This window comes from Crinia signifera, chromosome 2 (genome assembly GCF_055691185.1).
Source record: "Crinia signifera chromosome 2, ASM5569118v1, whole genome shotgun sequence".
Lineage (NCBI taxonomy): Eukaryota > Metazoa > Chordata > Amphibia > Anura > Myobatrachidae > Crinia > Crinia signifera.
In genome coordinates this window covers 141,909,053-141,932,185 of record NC_139218.1, presented here as the reverse complement: position 1 = coordinate 141,932,185, position 23,133 = coordinate 141,909,053, and the positions used below count along the sequence as shown (strand labels likewise).

At 43.5% G+C, this 23,133-nt stretch overlaps 1 protein-coding gene across 2 annotated transcripts in view; it reads left to right on the top strand.

The window, feature by feature from the left end:
• Positions 1 to 23,133, top strand: part of EIF2D (eukaryotic translation initiation factor 2D) — a 60,288-nt gene that overhangs the window by 29,200 nt on the left and 7,955 nt on the right. For both annotated transcript variants that reach the window (XM_083173045.1, XM_083173047.1), the window contains 7 exons: positions 3,339 to 3,384; positions 4,165 to 4,268; positions 14,099 to 14,242; positions 16,172 to 16,261; positions 17,382 to 17,477; positions 20,130 to 20,250; positions 20,890 to 21,064. In XM_083173045.1, the coding sequence (XP_083029171.1) occupies positions 3,339 to 3,384; positions 4,165 to 4,268; positions 14,099 to 14,242; positions 16,172 to 16,261; positions 17,382 to 17,477; positions 20,130 to 20,250; positions 20,890 to 21,064 (776 nt within the window). The remainder of the gene's footprint in view (positions 1 to 3,338; positions 3,385 to 4,164; positions 4,269 to 14,098; positions 14,243 to 16,171; positions 16,262 to 17,381; positions 17,478 to 20,129; positions 20,251 to 20,889; positions 21,065 to 23,133) is intronic.

Genomic DNA, 23,133 nt, shown 5'->3' with positions numbered 1-23,133 from the left:
TATCAATAGCCTCAAGAGTATTTACCAAGGTCATTGCGATCATAGCAGCTTCCTTTGTGAACACAGGGATTCCACCTTTTGCCATACCTAAAGGATCTTCTTCTAGTTCAGTCACGGGGAGACTCTTTGCAGCTATCCTACAGCTGTCTTTGGACTTGCTCTAGTTGCATTGCTGGCTGATAAATTGGTGCAAATCCAGTATGGTCCCAAGACTGCAAGACCCAGAGGTGTTTCTTGTAGACGCCATGTCTGCTGTTCTCTCTGGCGTACTTGTTCCCTCCTGTGACCTTACTCCCTTTTTTTTTTTTGGCTGCTCAAACCATCAGTAGCCATCCTCTTAGCTCTCCACTGGCCATGGAGGGCCTGGTTTGCAGATCTACTATCTGTCCATTGCACCCCTGTGGTGCTTACCACTATGGGGTTTATTCTAGTTCATTCTTTCTGACAAAATCCTTCTTAGATGGACAAAACCATGTGCACTGCAGGGGGGCAGATGTAACATGTGCAGAGAGAATTAGATTTGGGTGAGTTATTTTGTTTCTGTGCAGGGAAAATACTGACTGCATGATTTTACACTTCAATATAGATCTCACTTTGAAGTAAAACCCCACCCAAATCTAATTCTCTCTGCACAAGTTACATCTGCCCCACCCGCAGTGCACATGGTTTTGTCCATCTAAGAAGGATTTTGTCAGAAAGAATGGACTAGAATAATCCCCTATGTCCGGATCTTCTCTTGCAGAGGCTGTGTCTTCATCTGACCCTGCCTTGGCTAGCTTTAACGGCTTTGCTGTTGAAATGGTAATCCTGATAGCGAAAGGCTATATAACCGTGGTAGTCAAAACCCATGATCACAGCAAGGAAGCCCTTGTCTGCCTTTAAAAAAGGTTTGGCGCACCTTTTTTTTATCCAAAGGAATTCCGATTGTTCTGGATTCTGACCTTCCTGCAGTATGGCCTGGGCGTCTGGCCAAACATTTAGCTGTCCAGACTTTAGGGCTTACTTCATGTTCAGCCTCCATTCATGCCTCTGGTCCATCCTTGGGACGTGTTATAAGTCCCCCTTTGAGCCTTTGGGTTCAGTAGATCTCCGCTGGCTCTCTTGGAAGACCCCACTTTTGTTATCCATTTCCTCGGCTTGTTGGGTTTCTGACTTGACGGCCAAGTTACATGCCTCTAGCTACCTGATTGTCTTCCAAAGGTGGTTTCTTGATTTCATATGAATTAGGAAATAGTGTTACCCACTCTTTCTCCTTCTGAAGAACCCCCAGACCTTTATTCTTTTGGATGTTGTCAGAGCTCTGGAGTTCTATGTTAACTAGATTTGGGAATTCTTCAAGGCTGATTCTTTGTTTTGTATGATGCCAACAAAAGGGGCTAACCGGCATCTAAACAGACTCCTGCTTGCTGGTTGCATTTTACTATCAGATAGGCTTATATACTAGCTCGTCAGTATATTCTGTTATCTATTACAGCCCACGCAACACTCTCGGTGGACCCCTCTTAAGCTGCACAATGTGGGGGTGGGGGCCTCTGCAGAGCTGCTGTGTCGTGCGGCCACATTTCCTCGGCTCACACGTTCATTTGTTTTTGTAGATTTGACACGTTCACAGTGGCAGATTCTGCTTTAGGGCATTGTGTTTTAAGTGTAGCTCAGGAACATTCCCTCCTGTGAGGAGACAGCTTTGGGAAGTCCCACTGTACCAGTGTCCACCATTGGCATGAAAGAAAAAATGGATTTGGGGCTTATATGGAAAATCTTTTTTTTCTGAATCCATGGTGGACACTGGTCGCCTGCCCTCACACACGTGGCTGACTGAGTTTTAAGGGAGCATCTTCTAGTGTATGGATGCATATTTCTGTTTCTTCTGTCCTTACACCTCCTGCAGTTGGATAGGTAACAAACTGGAGCCTGTAGGGGTTATGAGGGAGGGGGAGCCTGGGCTGCACTCAAAGAAGCTTTAACTCCTTGGTGCCTGCAGCTGAAGCTCCACCCACACCCACTGTACCAGTGTCCATGGTTTCATAAAAAAAAGGATTATCCAATTAAGCTCAAAATCCAGTTTTTTGTGTTTTTTTTTTTTTTTTTAAATCCCCTTTCCAAAAGTCTTGTAAGTATAATTCAGTGATATTCCCAAGCCATCCTGTGCATTTGCACACAATGTGTACTGTTTTTTGTTTTGTTTTTTATTCCTACCCTGTGTGCAGTTGCTTAACTTGGCTTCCCAGTTGATCTACAAACTGTGCACTCTCTCTGCCAGGCTTTCTGTAGCCATGAAATACTATTTTTTGTGGTCAAGTTTTTTTAATCGACCGATAACATATTTTTCTTTGTGTTTACTTCTACTATTGGGGTATTCAGTTGGTATTCAGTACTGATTTTTCCAATCATCAAAAAATCTGCAGTTTTCAACTATTTTTGATTGAATTTGAATTCAAACTATTTAATTAAAGTGTTGATTGTTCAACTGTTGGAAAAATCCTCATGGTTGCAAAACTCGTGGATTGGCGAATTACTTGCTGATCCATGTGTTTTTAGTCGAAAATGGATCCATTTTCGACTATTTTCTGCCAATGCAGTTTTGACTCTTTATAATAGGTCACAATTGAAGAGTCGTTTTTTTTTCCTGCTACCCCCCCAAAAAACAGACTAATTGAACACCCCCATATAAATCTTAATTTGTAGAATTGTAGAATGTACAAGCTTGTGGATCCCTAGGAGTCTACATCCGGTGGCCCAGTTATATATGGGCAGTTGTTTTAAATTGCTGACGGTATACTACTTGTGGGGGCGAATTTCTACCCTATTCTCCATACCCCAGAGACAAAGTGTGTTTATTCGGGTAGTGGTCCATTTTTTTAAAAGCCCTAATTTGATGGCAGTCAATTCTTCTTCATATATCCTAAGAACAGTGATCTCACTAGTGGAGTGTTAGTGTTTTTTCCTTGTATGAAGTGCCAAATTGGTTTGTTATATTCAATACCTTCCCAGCCCCTGAGGAAGTCAACGTTTTGACGAAACGCGTTGGGCCAACCTTTCTACTGGAAAACTTTTCATTGTTATTGTAATCAATGTATTATTATAATTTATTTGTTGCCCATGTGGCATCTTTTTATTAAATGTATTTTTTACTTTTAATTGTGTAAAATCATTGTTAGCGCACTCTGAACCCCTCTTTTCTCATATATATATATATATATATATATATATATATATATATATATATATATATATATATATATATATACATATATATACACAGATCCAATATATATATATATACACAGATCCAATATATATCATTTTTAATATGCCATGTTGTTCTGGTTTATTTTTAGCCCTGAAGGACAGCAAGTGGACATTAAGAAGTCTAGTTACAAAAAGGTAATGCAAGCAGTAAAGTCTCCCCCTCAATCTACAGAATGCATGAAAATTATGTTAAGGTGCATACTTTATGGTAAGATTAGTTTTTAAACGATATGGTAGTTTCTGACCATTCAGAACGACCGATTGTTTAAAAACTTATCGTGTGTGTGCTTGATCATGATCCAATGCGGGTGCCCGCAGGTCATTCATCAAGCCTGCTGATCCCTTCAGCAGGCGGAAAATTCAGCAACCCGTCATGCTGGATTATTCCAGCTTGGAACATTGTTCCATGAGTAGACATGATGAATGATGTGGCAGTGGCAACAGAAGCAGCATCTCCTGCCCCCACCGCTGACAGACCGAGAGAGAGGCCCGTGGTGGGCAGGAGAATTCTAAACTGTTATTCAAATGTATAGGTATACCGCTGATTGGCTGAGCAAGCATAGGGGTGAGTGAAGGCAGAGGGGCGGGCAGGGGAGCGACAGACCCTAAACACCCCTGATCATGGCGACACAGAACGATTGAGTAACCCTCTGATCGTTTACTCAAATGTTCTGTGTGAGTGGCCATTATCAGGGGTGTTCTGGATTTCAAGGGAAATTGGATAGATATCGGATTGGATCCAATATCTATCAGTGTGTGGGCACCTTAAACTGTACATCTATCTACCAAGGAGGCATCCTTAACATGAGCCTGTTGTAAAATAGAAGTCAACCACACTGATTGTGATTTTTTGTTGGTTACTTTTTAATAAATGTTGTGTACTAAGTCATTAATGTGTCTGATGCACCCCCACAGCTATCCAAATTCTTACAGGCCATGCAGCAGCGTAAGATCTTGCAGGTGAAGGAGCTGAGTAAAGGAGTGGAGAGCATTGTGGAAGTAGACTGGAAGCACCCAGAGTAAGTGCAAATTACATTATTGATGCCAGACAATGATACTATTATAACATTTAGAAGTTAATTATAATAATAATGTAGTATTTGGTCCCATTGGATCTGCACTGCATTATACCGGCTATACTGTAGCTGTTGCATTTGGTAACTCTTCTAATCCTAATAAGAGCCCTCTCTTAACTCTTCAAAATGAATACATCTCATCCTATATCTCAGCCAATCCATGTACAACTTAGAGAATGTTTTACTACTGTGGTAATGTTAGGGCATGGGGTGTGGTGTGGCTGAAGATGAGCTACTAGAAAAAAATATTACTTCTGAAAATGATGAAAGATAGAATTCTATTGCAGGGCTATGGGAGGATGTGTAACTTTACAATTGAGGTGTGCTGGTATGGAGGGAGCGGTTATACAGTAGTGATGTAAGTGGAGGGATTTCTTATTGGTAAAGCAAGAACATGGCATTACAGGGGTAGTTGCTACATGGTGGAGAGAGGCCGTGTATAATACAGGCCAAGTTTTATACAGTAAAAAAAGAAAAGGCATAGGGGATATTCTATTAGCAGTGGTAATTTACTGCTGCTAATGGATTCACCTGGGGCTATAGTTTAGCCCTGATGCTGGTTCACACTTCCCCTGATGCTGGCACTTATGAGGGATTATGCTTCAGGTTCCTCAAGCTGTGCTCTTCAAGCTCTATTAAAGGAGCACAAAGTAATGGCCAATGTTGAGGACTGTAGACTCTGTGGTCGGTCAAGAAAATTTGGTGCTTATTTACCTTTTTGAAATTGGGGGATGTCTGGCAGTGGGACCCAGGAACACCCATCAGTGATCTTTCTCCAAGAATTGAGGTAAAATTCCATTTCTTCTACATGGAAACCAGGCCAAGAACTATGCATGAAAACAAAGGCGCTGGTGTGTAGCAAAATGGACTGACAAATCAAAACTTGAAATATGTTCCTGTAGCAGAAGGCAGATTGTTCACTGAAGTGTTGGAGAACTGTACAGTGATGAGTGTCTGCAGGCAACAGTGAAGCAAGGTGGAGGTTCCTTCAAAGCCTGTGTCTGCCTTTCAGCAAATGGATTTCATGATTTTTTAAGAAATACAGGCAGGTACTTTTTCATTTTTCAATAACATCAGGGAAACCGATTGGCTCCAAAGTTATTCTACAGCGGGACATCGGCCCCAGAAATCCAGCCATAGTCATTCTAACTATATTCAGCATACAGAAGAACAAGGAGTCCTGGAAGTGATAATCTAGCCCCCACAGAGCACTGATCTTCACATCATAGAGTCTGTCTGGGATTACATGAAGAGACCAAAGGCATTAAGCAAGATTACATTCACAGTAGAACTGTGGTTCGGAGTGTGTGTGTATATCAGTGTATGTATATGGCACCTAACAATACATAATAATAGCAGCCACTAATGGTTATGCTACATGATTATAACACATACAAAATATATCTAAATGAAGGGTTAACTCAGCTGGCACTACAAGAAACAGCATGCTGGTCTGATCTAACCCTCTCAGAACACCAATATAAAATGGTAGCTTACTAAATCTCATGAAAGGGAAGGGTTATGCTAAACAAGAGAAAAAGAGTTTCCCTCAAGCAAAGATATGGTTTAGCCACCATGCCACATCAAAGCTTTTTCTGATACGTATGTTCCCTAAGCCATACGTCCTGGGGGCTTAACCAAATCTGTGCAAATATGTGCAACTACGATCTGTGATTTTTCAATTATAGTGTTCAAGTCTTACTGCTGATATGTTTTTGTGTGCTGAGTAAGCATATGGGCCTCAGCAAGATCACCTTCCAACAGTCAGGGATAGGGCAGCTTGGCATGTTAGCATCTGGAGCAGTTATGCCAGGGATTTGTTTAAGAAAGTTTTTATTGCCCCTTTAATTGAGTACTATAGTCCAACACCAGTCACAGACCAAAAAGTTTTTGCACCCCTACTCTGTTGTATAATTTTTATCATATATATTATACTACTACATGAGTATTTGCTTTCCAATATCTGGATTGGGCCCTTGTTTGGCTCACCATTTTGTGTTGTTTTTCTAGGGGTAATCTATTCCAACCAGGGTAATCCTACGCAGTGCGCCTAAAATGGCTACCTCACCTGGTGCCTTGTTAGGGTGGAATATACAACCCATGGGAGTTATTATCCAAAATGCCTGCACCTATCCTGCATCATGCTTGCTGTATGCTCCAGGGTTTCTTTTGTCTTTGACTTGTCCATTACTATACTACCTACAGTACATCCTCTGTATAATGTGCATTTTTTGGTACTTGTTTCCTAGAACGGCCACAATCGTGAGTGATCGTGGCTCTTAATTAAGGGACACGATCCTCACGATGTGGCCGATTTTTTAAAATTTTTTCACTTTGACAGAAATCGGGTCAATCGGTCGGTCGCGACCAATTAAAATCGGCCGCGATGCGACCGACCGATTGACCCGATTTTTCCATAGACTTCAATGTTAAAAAAACTTTTAACATTGAAATCGGGAGGATCGCGTCGGTCTTGTGCCATTATAATGGCACAAGATGAGATGGACTTGATTAAGTCCATCTCACATAGGGTAAAATGATAAAAAAGGTGAAATGGCCCAATATGACCCATTTCACATTTTTTATGTGCCCGCCATGACCCCACGATAGACGTCAACCCGAAGCGTGGCGAGCGCAGCGAGCCCGCGAGGGGCGGCGGTGCGCGTCCTCCGACCTTTTCATTCCCCTACTATCCACTAGGGCGTGGAGTGAGAATAGAATAGTGTGGCGAGCGCAGCGAGCCACCGAGCCCGAAGCGTGGCGAGCGCACGCGTATACCTGTGAAGTTAGACGCGTCCCCTCGCGGGGCTCGCTGCGCTCGCCACGCTTCGGGCTCGGTGGCTCGCTGCGCTCGCCACACTATTCTATTCTCACTCCACGCCCTAGTGGATAGTAGGGGAATGAAAAGGTCGGAGGACGCGCACCGCCGCCCCTCGCGGGCTCGCTGCGCTCGCCACGCTTCGGGTTGACGTCTATCGTGGGGTCTAGCCCACTTAGTAACATTGGGGGGGGCAATTGAAACAAATCTGGTGAAAAAAAAAAAAAAATCGGGTGAAAAATCGGTCGGTCGGATCGGTCGCATCGTGTGCGACCAAATCGCATGCGATGCGATCGATCCGATTTTTTATCTTACGACCACAACGATCTAAATCGTTGTGGCCGTGCTAGGAAACAAGTACCCATTTTTTTTAATGTCTGTAAAGCGTCTTAAAACTTGTTGGAGAAAGTGTGCTATAGAAATAAAACTTATATAATGGATTATATGTGTTTATATTTGTGTGGCTGTTCAGAAGCTGGCTGTATCATCTCCATTTGTGGTGAAATGGGTGTAGCAATGTGACAATAATATTTGTACTTAGGAGTTTGCCATGGGCATGTAGACTGTAAATTCTGAGGTAATAATATGCATAGTTTGTTATTTCTGATGGATCTCTTGCACCAAGGATAGGGCTCTTACAGTCAGTTGTATACAGGCAATACAACCACATAGATCTGGCCAACTCTCAATACAGAAATAAGTCTGTATTCATTTTCAAACACACACTGTCACCCCTAGGGTCTGTGTCTAAGGCCCCATACACACCAGAAAGATCAGGATCGTCTAACGATCGTCTAACGATTTTGTGTGCACTTTCCTGCGGCGCTCTCCCGTGGCCTTTTAACGATGTGCTAACGATCGTGTTCTATGTTCCATACGATTTACTAACGATGTACTCACGATACGACATCGCACATGATGGTCGTACGACAGTCGGATGTGCGGATCGTGAGTGCATCGTGAGTGCACTGGTCACGGTCGTTTTTGGAATGTAAATAAAGGGCCGGGCTACCAGAGGGGAGACAAGGTGAGGACAAAAGAACACAAAGAATTATGGGCTGGGCTAGCAGAGGAGGGTAACAAGACTAGGAGCCATTTTGCAGGACCTCATTTCTGCTTTGTGACTAGTGAGGCTTGGTGTATACCTGCTGAACGCAGCACATTGCTATTTTTGTCTGCTTTGTTTTTGCATTCCTTCTGAATGCTGCACATTGCTATTTTTGGCTGCTTTGTTTTTGCATTCCTGCAGAACGCTGCACATTGCTATTTTTGGCTGCTTTGTTTTTGCATTGCTGAACAAAGTGTGTTTTTTTCCCCCATTTTGCTTTTTTGAATTATGGATTCGTTCCAGCAAGATTTCCTGCTTTCCTACGTTGTGCTCAGGGTGAGGAGGATGAGGGCCCAGCGTAGGAAGGCTCGATCCTGCTGGACCAAGCAGTGGCTCCTGGGACGACAAGCGCGGTCTCATATGCCCCTGCTGATGGAGATTCGCGAGAATAATCCCCAGGATTATCGCAATTTCCTTCGCATGGACGATGAGACCTTCCAGGAGCTGCTGCGTCTGGTCACCCCCCACATCCAGAAGCAGGATACCAAGTACCGGATGGCTATCCCTGCTGAGGACCGGCTGGTGGTAACCCTCAGGTTTCTGGCTACAGGACGATCGCTGGCGGACCTCAAGTTTGGATCCATCATCTCCCCGCAAGCGTTGGGACTCATCATCCCGGAGACCTGTAAAGCCATCGTGAAGGTCCTGCAGCATCAGTATTGCAAGGTAAGGAAAAATATACCACACACTTGTAGTGAAAAGATAACGTTTTTTATTTAAATAATGGAACTGTGAGTTTCACAAATACTGATAATTTTTTTTTTTTTTTACAGTATAAATATAAAAATTGCCAAAAAAGTTATGCAAATATCAAAAATATAAAGCAAATGTATTGTCTTTGTTCGGACATGAGGTAGATCTCAGTATGACACATGGTGCTTGTGCAGATAATGCATGTCCCCTCCACCTCACGTGATGCATAGTGCAGATGCAATAGTCCTGGCACCATTGATATGCACTATGTGCCACGTGGCCATGTCCTTTGTCTGTACCACAAGTACCATGTGTCATACAGCACATTGAGTACACATAATTTTTAAAAGTGCTTTGTGTTGATTTAAATATTGTTATCCTAAATGCTTATATAGTAATGTTGTTTATTTAAATATTGCAAGAACATTATATTAATTGACTGGAATGCAGCAAGGGGGCAGCATGGCAGACGACGCATGTAGCGCGGACAACAAAAGCACCCTCATGCATCCATGGCGCATAGTGCAGAAGTAGTGGTCCCGGCCCCATTGCTCTGCACTCTGCGCCACTGTAGCATGAAGGTCCTTTCATTGTCTGCACAACATGCACCATGTGCCATACTGCTCCAAGCATGGACCTATAGAAAGAACACACATAGCATATAAAACATAGGCAAAGTGCCCTAAAAATAACAAGGCATTTCAAATGCTTCATTGCCATGCGGCAAGGGACAGTATGGCAGACGACGCATGTAGCGCGGACAACAAAAGCACCCTCATGCATCCATGGCGCATAGTGCAGAAGTAGTGGTCCCGGCCCCATTGCTCTGCACTCTGCGCCACTGTAGCATGAAGGTCCTTTCATTGTCTGCACAACATGCACCATGTGCCATACTGCTCCAAGCATGGACCTATAGAAAGAACACACATAGCATATAAAACATAGGCAAAGTGCCCTAAAAATAACAAGGCATTTCAAATGCTTCATTGCCATGCGGCAAGGGACAGTATGGCAGACGACGCATGTAGCGCGGACAACAAAAGCACCCTCATGCATCCATGGCGCATAGTGCAGAAGTAGTGGTCCCGGCCCCATTGCTCTGCACTCTGCGCCACTGTAGCATGAAGGTCCTTTCATTGTCTGCACAACATGCACCATGTGCCATACTGCTCCAAGCATGGACCTATAGAAAGAACACACATAGCATATAAAACATAGGCAAAGTGCCCTAAAAATAACAAGGCATTTCAAATGCTTCATTGCCATGCGGCAAGGGACAGTATGGCAGACGACGCATGTAGCGCGGACAACAAAAGCACCCTCATGCATCCATGGCGCATAGTGCAGAAGTAGTGGTCCCGGCCCCATTGCTCTGCACTCTGCGCCACTGTAGCATGAAGGTCCTTTCATTGTCTGCACAACATGCACCATGTGCCATACTGCTCCAAGCATGGACCTATAGAAAGAACACACATAGCATATAAAACATAGGCAAAGTGCCATAACTACTAAAATTATTTTAACTTAAAACCAAACCAGTGCCTCATTGCCTTGCAGTATGGAGCAGTAGAGAGACGGCGCTTGTAGCGCAGATAAAGAAAGGGACTCATGATTACCTGTTGCATACTGCATATACAATGGTCCCGGCCCCATTGTTCTACAAGTATGCAACAAGTCAGCATGGCCATTATCTCCGCCACAAGCACCGTGTTACATACTACTCCATGCCAACTGCGAAATAATTCTATGGGATGCGGTCATAAATCTTGCAAAACCGGTGTATCATCCAGGTTCGTGCTGTCTCCCAACAATGTTGTATACATGTGACTGTACCGGGGTGGGGTCTGAGGTTGGGTACAGGATTGTCTAATGGGCGGGGTGTTTAAAGGCAATGATGCAATGGCTGGTGAGGGTACGGCAGGCATCTGTTGCAGCGTCTGGTGCAATGGAAGAAGCCCCATCAGTGTGGTTTTGATTGACAGGCGGCCCTGTCGGCCCATAAACAGGAGTTCGCTTGTGACGCGTTCGAACGCCATCTGTTGGTCCGGATGTAGCTTCCGTAAGCCATCAGCCATGTACTTTCCAAAGGTGTCAAACTCATCAGATGGCCTACGCAGCACCTGTTCGGCTCGAACCAGAATATCATCGGGTTCTTGTTCAGGAACTGCCTTGGTTCTGCGTTTTTTCTTTTTGCCAAATAGTTGAGGCGGGGTGGGGGTTTCCGGAACTCCATAGATTGTCCCGATGAGTCTTGTGGCTCTGGGGTTGGATTAGGGGTTGAGGTGTGGACCACCTCTATCTCTGTACTTGTTGTCTGTGGAAAAGAAAACAACAACAATTAGTTAACATCACCTTCTCTTTTTTTCAGTTCCCCAACACCGTTCAGGAGTGGCAAAACATCGCTGCTGAATTTGATGAGGCGTGGAACTTTCCTAATTGTGGAGGAGCCATCGATGGGAAACACGTCCGGATCAATCAGCCACCCCACAGCGGTTCGTACTACTTCAACTACAAGGGGTACTTCAGTATTGTGCTGATGGCTGTGGTCAATGCGAACTACGAGTTCCTCTTTGTGGATGTCGGCAGGAATGGTCGGGCCTCAGATGGTGGAACTTTGAAGGACACCAAGTTCTACCACAGGCTCGCCTCCAACACCATGCACTTGCCCACAGCTCAACAAACCAAGCATGGGCTGAACTTTGTATTTGTTGCGGACGAGGCATTTGGGCTTCATGAACACATCATGAAGCCCTATGCCAAGCGTGTACTGGACCACGACAAACGGGTGTTCAACTACAGGCTCTCCAGGGCACGCCGGCTTGTGGAAAGTGCATTCGGGATAATGGCCAGCAGATTCCGCATTTTCCACACAGCCATCAACCTCCGGCTGGATAAAATTGACTGGGCCGTCATGGCGTGCTGCGTCCTGCACAATTTACTTCGCCGCAAAGAAAGGGCACATCGCCCGGCAGGACCAGCACCGCCGGAGGACCCAGATGATCCCAGGGAGGTTGCCCCAATTGTGTCCCTGGAGATGCCGGCCCAGCAGTACCGGGGGACAGCACGAGCCAAACAGGTCAGGGACCAATATAAGGCATATTTCAATGGTGTTGGTGCTGTCCCCTGGCAGGAAGACCACATTTAAAATCTTTTTGGATAAAGGAACAAAAAAATGATTGAAAGAAAGAAATGGGGCAAAGGGGTGATATACACATTGGACCAGTACTTACTGATAACGGCTGGGAACTTTCATCCATGGCCGCTGTCACGTCATCCGCCTCGCCTTCCACCATCATGCAGAGCCCTCGCCTTGGCACCTCCTGGCTGAGTGTGAAGGTCAGCAAGTGGTAATACCACAGCGACGTCTCATACACCTCTCCTGCACCAGCACCGGACCTTTTGGAAGACTGTATTTTTTTATGTTCCTTAAGAAACACAGTCCGCAAATTCTGGATCTTTTTACGGACCCATTCCGTATCAGCCTCTGGGTTGTAGCTCTTGCTAAATTCAAGGAGATCTTGCAGCGCTTGAGCTCTTTTGATTTTATTGCTATAGTCTTTCGACTTTGTCTTCCAGAGGCATTCAAGTTCGCGGTATTTCTCTATGAATGCCTCCACAAACTCCTGTTCTTTGGCCAGTACCTGGGACATTCCTGCCAAAAAAAAAAAAAATTTGACAATAGTCTATGTACATATTTTTCAAATGTCAATAGTTTGGTTAATATAAATAGTAGTTAAAATTAAATGTTTCATTAAACTGTATATAATTAATAAAAATAAATGTTTTGTTTTTATACATTTAAGAAATTTTAATAAATCATATTTCTATACATTTATCATCTTTACATTACATTTAGTGGTGGTGGCATAATATTTGGTAGGTAGGCCGCAGGGGAAGATTGGCGGCTGGGCTGGCATAATACATCTGGCCACCTTTATTAGTGGGCAGCGGGGACCCAGGTGGGGTGTTGAGTTCAGCGGTGGCCTGGTATGGGCAGCGGGGACCCAGGTGGGGTGTTGAGGTCAGAGGTGGCCTGGTATGGGCAGCGGGGACCCAGGTGGGGGAGTTCAGCGGTGGCCTGGTATGGGCAGCGGGGACCCAGGTGGGGTGTTGAGGTCAGCGGTGGCCTGGTATGGGCAGCGGGGACCCAGGTGGGGTGTTGAGGTCAGCGGTGGCCTGGTATGGGCAGCGGGGACCCAGGTGGGGTGTTGAGGTCAGAGGTGGCCTGGTATGGGCAGCGGGGACCCAGGTGGGGTGTTGAGTTCAGCGGTGGCCTGGTATGGGCAGCGGGGACCCAGGTGGGGTGTTGAGGTCAGAGGTGGCCTGGTATGGGCAGCGGGGACCCAGGTGGGGTGTGGAGGTCAGCGGTGGCCTGGTATGGGCAGCGGGGACCCAGGTGGGGTGTTGAGGTCAGCGGTGGCCTGCTTACCTGCTGTCAGGTGCGCGCAGTAGAAGACGCCGTGTGCTCCTTCGCTGCTGCATCCACGGGGCAATATGGCTGCGGTAGGAGTGTCCAGGAACTCGCGCGAAAACACGGATCGGATGGATGGTCGCGACGACGGAAGCACACTCAATGTGCTAACGATGTGCATATGATCAACACACAATCTGCGGTCGGATCGGCTGATTCTGCTGCAGGAGGCAAAACCGCCAATGCGACATACGAGCTGACGGGAGCGCGCATCCAATCGTTAACGACCACAATCGTGAGTAAAAAACAAACGATAGTGATAAGATTCATGCACAACCGTCGTTACGAACGACGAATTGTACCCTAATCTTGCATGAATCTTTCTGGTGTGTATGGGGCCTAAATGTTTGTAAGATGTGCTCACCAGTAGCACATATAACAAGAACTTTATTGATTAGATTCTATATGTTGGTAATAAAAAAAGCCACTAAAATCTACCAGCTGATGCATCAGTGAGTGTCCAATGTGGGCTGCTTTTATCCAACCAACTTGAGTCCAACCATTTGATCAATACAGCGCTGAGTGGCATTTGCATGTTTAATCATTAATACAGAGTTAATAAGTTAAAACTGCCTCATAATGGAGTTTGAGTTTTATATATTTAAATTTGACGGTCACTATGTTCTTATTGTTTAGTCCTTTGGAAATGACTTACATTATTGTTTTGTTATCTCTTTTCTCAGTATCCGAGCTTTTGTTGCCCCAGCTCCGATTCAGCTTCATTCTGCAAGTGCTGAAGGGGAGCACCCGTATCAGCCACCTGAAATTGTCTCACTCTATGGAATCTCTGCAAAAATGACTCCTCTATTTCAGGAATCTGGACACCGGTGAGAAATCGATGTGTGAGATTGATACTTTTCTAGTTTGTAGACCAAACCTTTTTTTAATGGTTTATGCACCCCTACTCTGTTGTATAAGCACAGATGTGCTCTGCAAAAAAAATGCATATAGACCCATTCATAGCTACCACGTAAGCATAAGAGCATAATTTAGAAAACCACCTTCACAAAAGTACAATAACCTCTCTAAATACCCCAAAATCTATATAATGAGTGTTTTTTTTTTTTTTTTTTTAAAGTACAATGTACCCATCATTAGAAACCACGTGGTAATGCATAGAGTCACAGTAGGTGGCTGAATAGTCCCAGTATTCTGCGGTCAGTCTCGGCTCTGTCGAATCTATGAATATTTAAATAAGATATTTCTCAACCCCTTCCTTTCTCACATAATGTTTCATTGTTAAACACTCACACACTTTACAATATCGCAAGGAACATGATGTGAACACTTTTGTTTCTCACACACCCAAATCTGTGGACTTTTTTTCTCCCTTAATAAATTGGGTATATTAATTTGAGCTTTTTAGAGCTGATTACTTGTTTATGTCTCTTCTGAAATCTGCAAATGTATTCTCCACCCTGCTTATATATGTCTAATTGCAGTATTGGTACCATTTTGTATTCAATAAACGAATATGCAAAAAATTGTCAGCAACACAATCATCCCTACAGCCTTTTGTCCATAGTAAAATAAAATTATTGACCCGGGGTGTTGAAGGACACATGTTTTTAAAATATAAATCGGTAAAGGTATAATAAACTGGTGTAAATATCAGCGGAACCCATAGTAAGTTTCAATGCAGTGAAGGTAAAATAATGTCGAAATTTCAAAACTACATCGCCCAATAACACTATGCTCCAAGAGAAAACCACGGTCCAAGTGGAGGCAGAGATAGTGGAGAAAAGCGAGTCTCTTTGCCTCTTGCTAATATACAATGGTGTTCGGGGGGGATCTTAGAATGCACACCCAATTTATATGAGGTGCTATCATGCTGGGACTTGTAGTTCTGCAAAGAAAAACATGTGGTGCAGATGCACACTCCATATTATTAATCAAAATATCAATCAACAATAGAGGTTCTTGGTATATTCATTGGCCAAGAAATATTTGCCCACCAACCAGCTTCACGGTGACCTCCTTTCTGGTGGGTCCCTAATACTAAGTTTGAATCTGGGGCGCGGAACGCCAAAAAGGCCAGCATAAGCCAGTCACCCCAGGGCAGCACAGAAGTGAAAAACTAAGCTATAAAAGTGTGTTAATATACAATGGTGCCCATAAATCATTTAATTTACTTTGCTTGTCCTGTAAATTATATGTGATGCTTTCCATGCATGTTATATACTGTTCTAGTAAAAAGGGTTAAAATACAATTAGCTACGATGATCTCGGTAGTGCGATTCATTGCAGCAGCAGAAGCCACTCTTTACGGTGGCTGAGGTTTGCACAAAAGTGCTTCCTGCACCATTGGGCTCCAAATACCTTTTTTTCAGCATGCAAAGGGTGTAAGTTCAGGTTCCATTGCACCTATAGTGCACAATAGGATTGTCCCCATGGTATTTAAATGCTTGAATAAAGAGCCATGTATTGGTTTGTAAGAACTTGGCACTTTATTGGTTAGCCATTGCTTTGGACACACACTCTCTTTTTTGAGGGCCATGTCACCATCTTGTTGCTTAAATATTGATAAGAAGGATGTTTCAGTCATTCTCAATAGGCCTTATATCATTTGATTAATTCAAATAATTTAGTATGGTCACAATATTTTTAATTGTAACTTGGAACACAAGATTTATTGTAAACTATCACTGTGATGGCCTTTTTTGTTAAATTATCAGTTTTAGATCAAAAGTGTAACCCGTAATCCCTGTGAATGCAGTGTCACACACTTTACTTTGATTTTCCCGGTTATTTTGCAGAAAAGGTGACCTCCTCACTCCGACCGATGTCAGAAGTGTCATCATCACTTACGTAAAGATCAATGAGCTAGTCCATCCTGACAACAAGAAGTGAGTTCATCAACAACTGCTGGCATGTATCTCACAAGTCTCGTCTCAGTCAGTGATGCCTTTTATACAGATTTCGAAGGGCCTGTTGCACCTACTGTATACTTGCTGCAAAACCTGTATCGTAGAGAGGACTTTTGAAGGCTGGTTAATCCACGTGACAGTTGCAATATCATATTTTAAATTTTAAAGAGACATATGCAATACTGATCCTTATATACACCCATGTTGGAGATCTTGGGACTTATATAGAGACGCGACTGAGACGCTGCCACCGTGAAACTAAACGAGTACCAAAAACCCTGCTAATGCACAACCAGTATGATGATTGCAGCATTAGCAGCAACAAAATCCATATCTACCAACAATTAAACTTTAACAACATACAGTAGACATTGTGTGCGCTTCCCCCCCCCAAAAGGGAGGCTTGTAGCACATACACCCTTTCCATCACTTTAAGGTTATGCCCAGCACACCGGAGTAAGTGGGCTTCCCCCAGGACTACCTTCCACCTTGTGTAGACCGCGCTCAAGCTCCAGGTATTTCCTCATTTCACTGACTGCTCTTCTTTGCACTGGTGATCGAGTGCTCCCTCCAACCCATCCTTTCCATCTTAGGGACACTATGGCAAATGCACGGGGCCGTGTCTGTAAAAACAGGGTGTCCCGCTTAACTTAGAATGGTTTGAGATACATAAATATTATATATATTTATATCTCCATAGAAAACAAATTGCAAGGGGGTAGGACAAATGGAAATGTCGCAGATAAAACTGTTGCACTCTGACAAACACATTCTACCCCCTCACCTGCGCTTTTTCAGAACGTTACTTTTACAGTTACAATATTATAAAAAGGTTGGGCACGCACTAGAAAGTTCTCGGCATGATTTGCAATTTCCAGACAAATCGGAATGACATATCATCCAGATTGTCCAGGGACATTGCACACTCCCACAGGTCACATGCAACATCTTCTGTGTAAATAACATTCCACGTGCAACCTTTTATCTTTAGTTCTATAACAAGTGTATCCTTTTGCAATGGTGCACTCTAGTTATGTTTTGTATTGCATTTTCACTGTCCATGTAAATGTATTTCTCAATTACTCTTCTTCCTTTACAGCTTTGTGACGGTAAATCCTATTATATGCGATTGCCTGCTGGACAAGTCTGAGCATCATGACATTCTGTTTCTGAAATGGGATGATCTAGTGACACGGTACAGTGCACAACTCGTTTCACTGTAAAGGCTGCATATAACATAAGTATGCTGGTTCTCTAGTGTCCAGTGTGGTAGAATAGGCCTTGTATTATTTAGGAAAATATATTGTCCCCATATACAAGGAGAATATGATTGTCATATCAGTGTATTTTATAATCACTACTATGAAAGTTGTTGGTGTGATGTAGAATTGTTAGTATTGAAACATTACATTTTTATTGCCAATTAAACTATTAAAGTTACAAAAGGTTACAAAAAACCCTGTATTAACATATGACACAAAAAACATAGCATCTTACCAAGATGTAGTTAGGTGGGTTGGGATCATTTGGTCTATTGCATTATGGTAGAAAGTCATTAGGTCGAATCCATTAGGTCGACATGCTAAAAGGTCGACATGATTCTAGGTCGACATGGGAAAAGGTCGACATGATTCTAGGTCGAAAGGTCATTAGTTCGACAAGGTCATTAGTTCGAATTTGTCTATGTCGACATTCACAAGGTCGACATGGGGTTTTTCACTGTTTTTTTACCTGAATGTCAACACAGTCGACATGGACACAGTTTAAAGTGCACTGCATCCCCTCGCATCGCTCGCTGCGCTCGCAATGCGTCGGGCACGGTGCCTCGCTACGCTCGGCACACTATTTTATTCTCCCACCACGCCCTAGTGGATGGTAGGGCATGAAATACCGCCTGTCGGCACATGTTGGCTCAAAAAACAGTGAAAAACTCCATGTCGACCTTGTGAATGTCGACATAGACAATGTCGAACTAATGACCTTGTCGAACTAATGACCTGTCGAACTAATGACCTTTCGAACTAGAATCATGTCGACCTTTTCCCATGTCGACCTAGAGTCATGTCGACCTTTTAGCATGTCGACCTAATGGATTCGACCTAATGACTTTCTACCATAATGCAGTAGACCAAATGACCGCATCCCAGTTAGGTGAGGAGGGGAGGGGGGGATATGAAATCTGTCAATATATATATAATTATATCAGTGATTTTCAACCTATTTATCTTGAGACACACTAAATAAGATTTTAAAATTGCCAAGGCACACCACGAGATCCCCACAAGGCAAAACACATTGGCCCACATAGGAAAAAAAAAACGACCTATTGGCTCCCATATAAAAAAACAATCACACTGGTCCCCACAGGTAACTAAAATAAAATACATTGGCCCTTTACATGAAAAGAAGAGACCAGTAAATAATAGTTGAACTGCTGGTGGCTGTAAACTGGTTTGTGTATCTCTAGATCTGGGGGCACACTTGAGGACAGCTCAAGGCGCACTAGTGTGCCACGGCACAGTGGTTGAAAACACTGAATTAGATATACAAATGAGGTGTTTGCATTGAATCTGCACCTTACTAAAGGTCCATACACACTGGGCGTATTTTAAGAACCAGTAACAGGTCTAACCAGCCAGCAGGGTATTGCCACAGCCGGGGGACACTTATTGTATAAGGTCCCACGGCCAAAGCATTAACCCCCTGACCGGTCAGCTTGGGCAAGGTGTCCGTCCTTCGTCGTAGTCCCCCCTCCAGAACTTTCCTGCCCAGGCTGAAGCCTGATGCTGTCTCCAGTAATAATAAACTATTGGGTTTTGCTGTGGAACTATGAGTCCCAGCAAGCCTGGTCCGCATACTGGGACTTGGAGAACCACAAGTCCCAGCATGCGGCCCATTAATGGACTTGCTGGGACTCTTCGTTCCACAGCAGAACCAATAGTTAAATAAATAGACACACCAGAAAAATAAAACTTTATTACATTCAGAGCCCATTCATACTTGACACCGTGGGTAGGTCTACCCCTATCCATCCATCCATCCAATGGTCCTGAAGAAATCCATAACGGTACCTGCGGAAGCAATCTATACTTACTGGGGTTCTCTGGCGTAGATCACGCCCTCTTCATTCGAAGTAGCATCCACGGGTCTTGGCAAAAAAAAAAAACCGACACACGCAACACCAAACCGGACTGAGGAGAACCCACAAGATGTCTTTGTTTACATCCTGCGGCTCCTCCTCCTGAATTACGCTATTGGCTGCCTAGTGGCCAATTAGGAGTCGCTAGGCGGCCAATAGCGGCATTCTGGTTTCTCTTCATCATACGACCTGTGGTGAGGGAGACTTGTGAAGGAAACAAAAACTTTGCCATAGAAAAACGACTGTTAAGAACAGGGCCGTTCTGCTTCTGCATTATGAAATGTATGGTATTGTTACTGTTACTATTCGTTTATTATTCCCGTTAAAATTGGATTAAAATAAATATGAATGGCATTTTTTTCGTACCTAAAATTGTGTAGTCATGCCACAGCTATCTGTTGCACAGTAGAAGGTATACTGTAGTTCCTTAGGGCACATAGGCATCTATACTTTTTTAGTAAATACAGTAGTTTTCTTACATAGTATTAAATGCAAGAGCCCTGGAATGTAATGTCTGCATGATGCAAACTCATAATTTTATCAAGAGTAAACAAATGTCCACATACACCCTGGTATGTTACATTTATAATGAAATAAAAGATTTGGAAATAAATAAAAGAAAAGCTAAACTTTCAAATGCATTATTCAGACTGCACACTGAGCCACCTATCTGCTGTTAGACTTTCTTCTCTTTGGCTGTTGTTCCAGGTGTTTGGAGAGAATGCAACATTCATACCAAGTGACTTTCCCTGGCTGCTCCCCTGTAATCCGAAAAGGATATATTGAGCCCATTGATATCAGCATGGCACAAAGGGGATCAAACAAAAAGGTGACTTTCTGACTTCTGTCCCCAAACAGCAGGCAAAAGAATAACTTTCCCACTGTTTCCATACTTACTCTTTTGTTAAATTCAACACCAATATACATGATTATCAAACTTTTCTTAATTCAAAAACAATATGTGCAGCCTTGGGGGACCTGGGGCAAATTATTAAGGCAGGGTTGGTGCTGCCAGCTAAGTTCAGATGGAGTACCGGGGTACAGCCAGGTAAAGGCAGTGCCTACGGCATTTCACATATGGAGCTGGCTGCAAACCATTTGGAGGCTGTGGACCAACAGCCAGTCAGGAGTCACTGCTGTGGCAGCTCCTGATTGGCTGCTGGTCCCATGTTATGATTGGCTTGCGATTGGCACTGTGTATAAAATGCCCCCGGCTCTGTCTCTGCCTGGCTGCAATAATCTGGTGGCACTGACAAACACTACTGCAACCCAGTAAACCTTTCTGTTCAGGCTTGGGGTGTCAGGTCCCACATTACCCTACTGTTAGCGGACCTGGTGCAGCCTTTTAAATGTTGTGACATTGTGTAGGGTAATTTTGCTTTATATTTATGTCATCGCCATTACATTGTAACTCATTTGTATGTTGTATATGTGGAGTTAGATCTTCTGTGTCTCCTACACATTGCAGATCACTGTGATTAAGAACCTGGAGCTGTACGGCCTAGATCCTCCTTTGGTTGCCAGTTTATTGCAGCAAAGAGTTCAGGCCAGCGCCACCTGCACAGTCCTACCCGGAACGAAAGACCGAGTTCAGGTGCAAATTCAGGGCAACCAGGTGTCACAGATTGGCAAGTTGCTGATAGGTAAGTATAATGGCCATGCAACTTATGCTCACTGTGACCATAAGGATTAGTAGGATCAATGTTTTCTGTAAAGTGTGCTTGTATCGATGTATAGAAGTCTGTATGTTTGTGTATAAATAAATATCTATCATTTTATACGGTCTTGCCCTTCTCCTCAGTGTAAGTATGTGTGCATGCCAAATGGATCCCACTGCGAAGGAGATGGGTCAGAATTATACCCCTTTTACAACGATAAATCGTGTGGCACCCAGGATTTAAGACCCGGCTTCAAACTGGGTGCGACCCTACTTGTGAACCTTTAGACTTGCCTCCCAAACCAGCATAATACTGTGTGTGTGTGTGCGGGGGGGGGGGGGGGGGGGGGGTTTGCAGGTGCCGGCTGCTCACCCTATAAAACATTCCAGGGGAATGCTTGCTGTCAGAGGATGGCGAGGATTCTGCCAAACATCGAGGCTTGCGGCTAATACAGGGACCCTGCTGCATTTAGCCGCGAGTCTCACGGTTTCTGCAGCTGCATATGCCGATTCCCCCTCACTCTAAAAATGGAGCGAGGGGGAATCGGCGTATGCAGGGGGGTCAGTTGAATACTGACAGAGCAAGCTGTGACATCGGGTGTGGATCACTTGGTTACCAGCAAGTTGTTAGACAGTCATTAGGTCTACACAAGTCTTGGTCGACATGGTCATTAGGCCGACATGGGTAAGGACAACAGGGTCATTAGGTCGACATGAGTAAGGTCGACAGTGAAAAAGTAGACATGGTTTTTTCTTTGCATTTTTTTTTTTTACCCTTATGTCCTAGTGCAGCGGTTCTCAAACTGTGGGTGCTGAACCCAAAGTGGGTCCCGACGTTCTCATAATGGGGTCGCGACTCCATGTTGTTGACCCTGATGGTCATCTCAGTCAGTGATTCAAGGAGTCTGATAAATCTGTTGAGCTGTCTGTTATTTTAGACTCTCTCATCATTTTGTGCCTCCACAATGCTGCTGTGTATGTGCTGTCTGCTGACTACACATGTGATGTGATGGCCTTCTGCAGTAACTTGCTGGGATCCTGTCATTTTTATTTCCTGATGGGGTCCCGGAGCAAAATAGTTTGAGGATCCTTGTCCTAGTGGATAATAGGGCATGAAATGCCGCCTGTCGGCAAATGTTGTGTTGACATGGACACCGAAACATACCAGGAAAAAATGAAGGATAAGTGATTCTGTGCGCTGACGACTGTCCACTAATTATGAGAAGACAATAAAGTTTGTGACATAGGAGATACGGCAAGAATAATTAAATAAAATATTACTCTCCTTATTCTTGCTGTCTTCGCCTAACTGGAGGCTCTCCATTTTTTTTTTTTTCAAATTTGTTTTTATTTTCAAGTTCAGAATCGTTAACAAACAATTGTAAAAGAACATTAGAACTTGCATACATTTTCCATTTTTGTTTTGTTAAATTTCGGTATTTTCACAGAGTTTCAAGTGCATGAGAAAAAGCATTTTCATTCAGTAACAGTTCAAATATTTTAAAGTATCTATATCAGTCAAGTAATGGGATAAACATTTTCCATGTAAATTATCTTTCTGTTTATCTTGATTTCAATAAACATGTTTGAATATTGATATAATTGCATTTTCCATTCTTTATGTATACCAAAGTAATGACATTTTCCTAGATACATATGTTATTTTATGTTAAATACGATTGAAAATAGATAGAAAATAAAGTCAAAAATTCTTATAGAGGGTGGGATTGGAGAGGGAGGGAAGGGAATAGGGGGGGGGGGGAAGAAGAACATGCGTGTCCTAGGCGATCAGTTCCAGTTGTTACTGGATGATTGGTGGATCCTGTAAAAGTATTCTGGTTTCATACCAGAGGGTTGTATGAAAACATTTGTATATTTGTTGTTTGATTTCTATTTGAAGTGTGTCTATATAACTTTCCCATATTTCAAAGAAGCTTTTGGTCTGGGATTCTTTGTGTAAAGTTGTTTCGGTCCATTCAAGTTTAAATATTTGAAACAATTTTTCTTTAAACATTGAGATTGAGGGAGGCGAAGTAGATATCCATTGTTGTAATA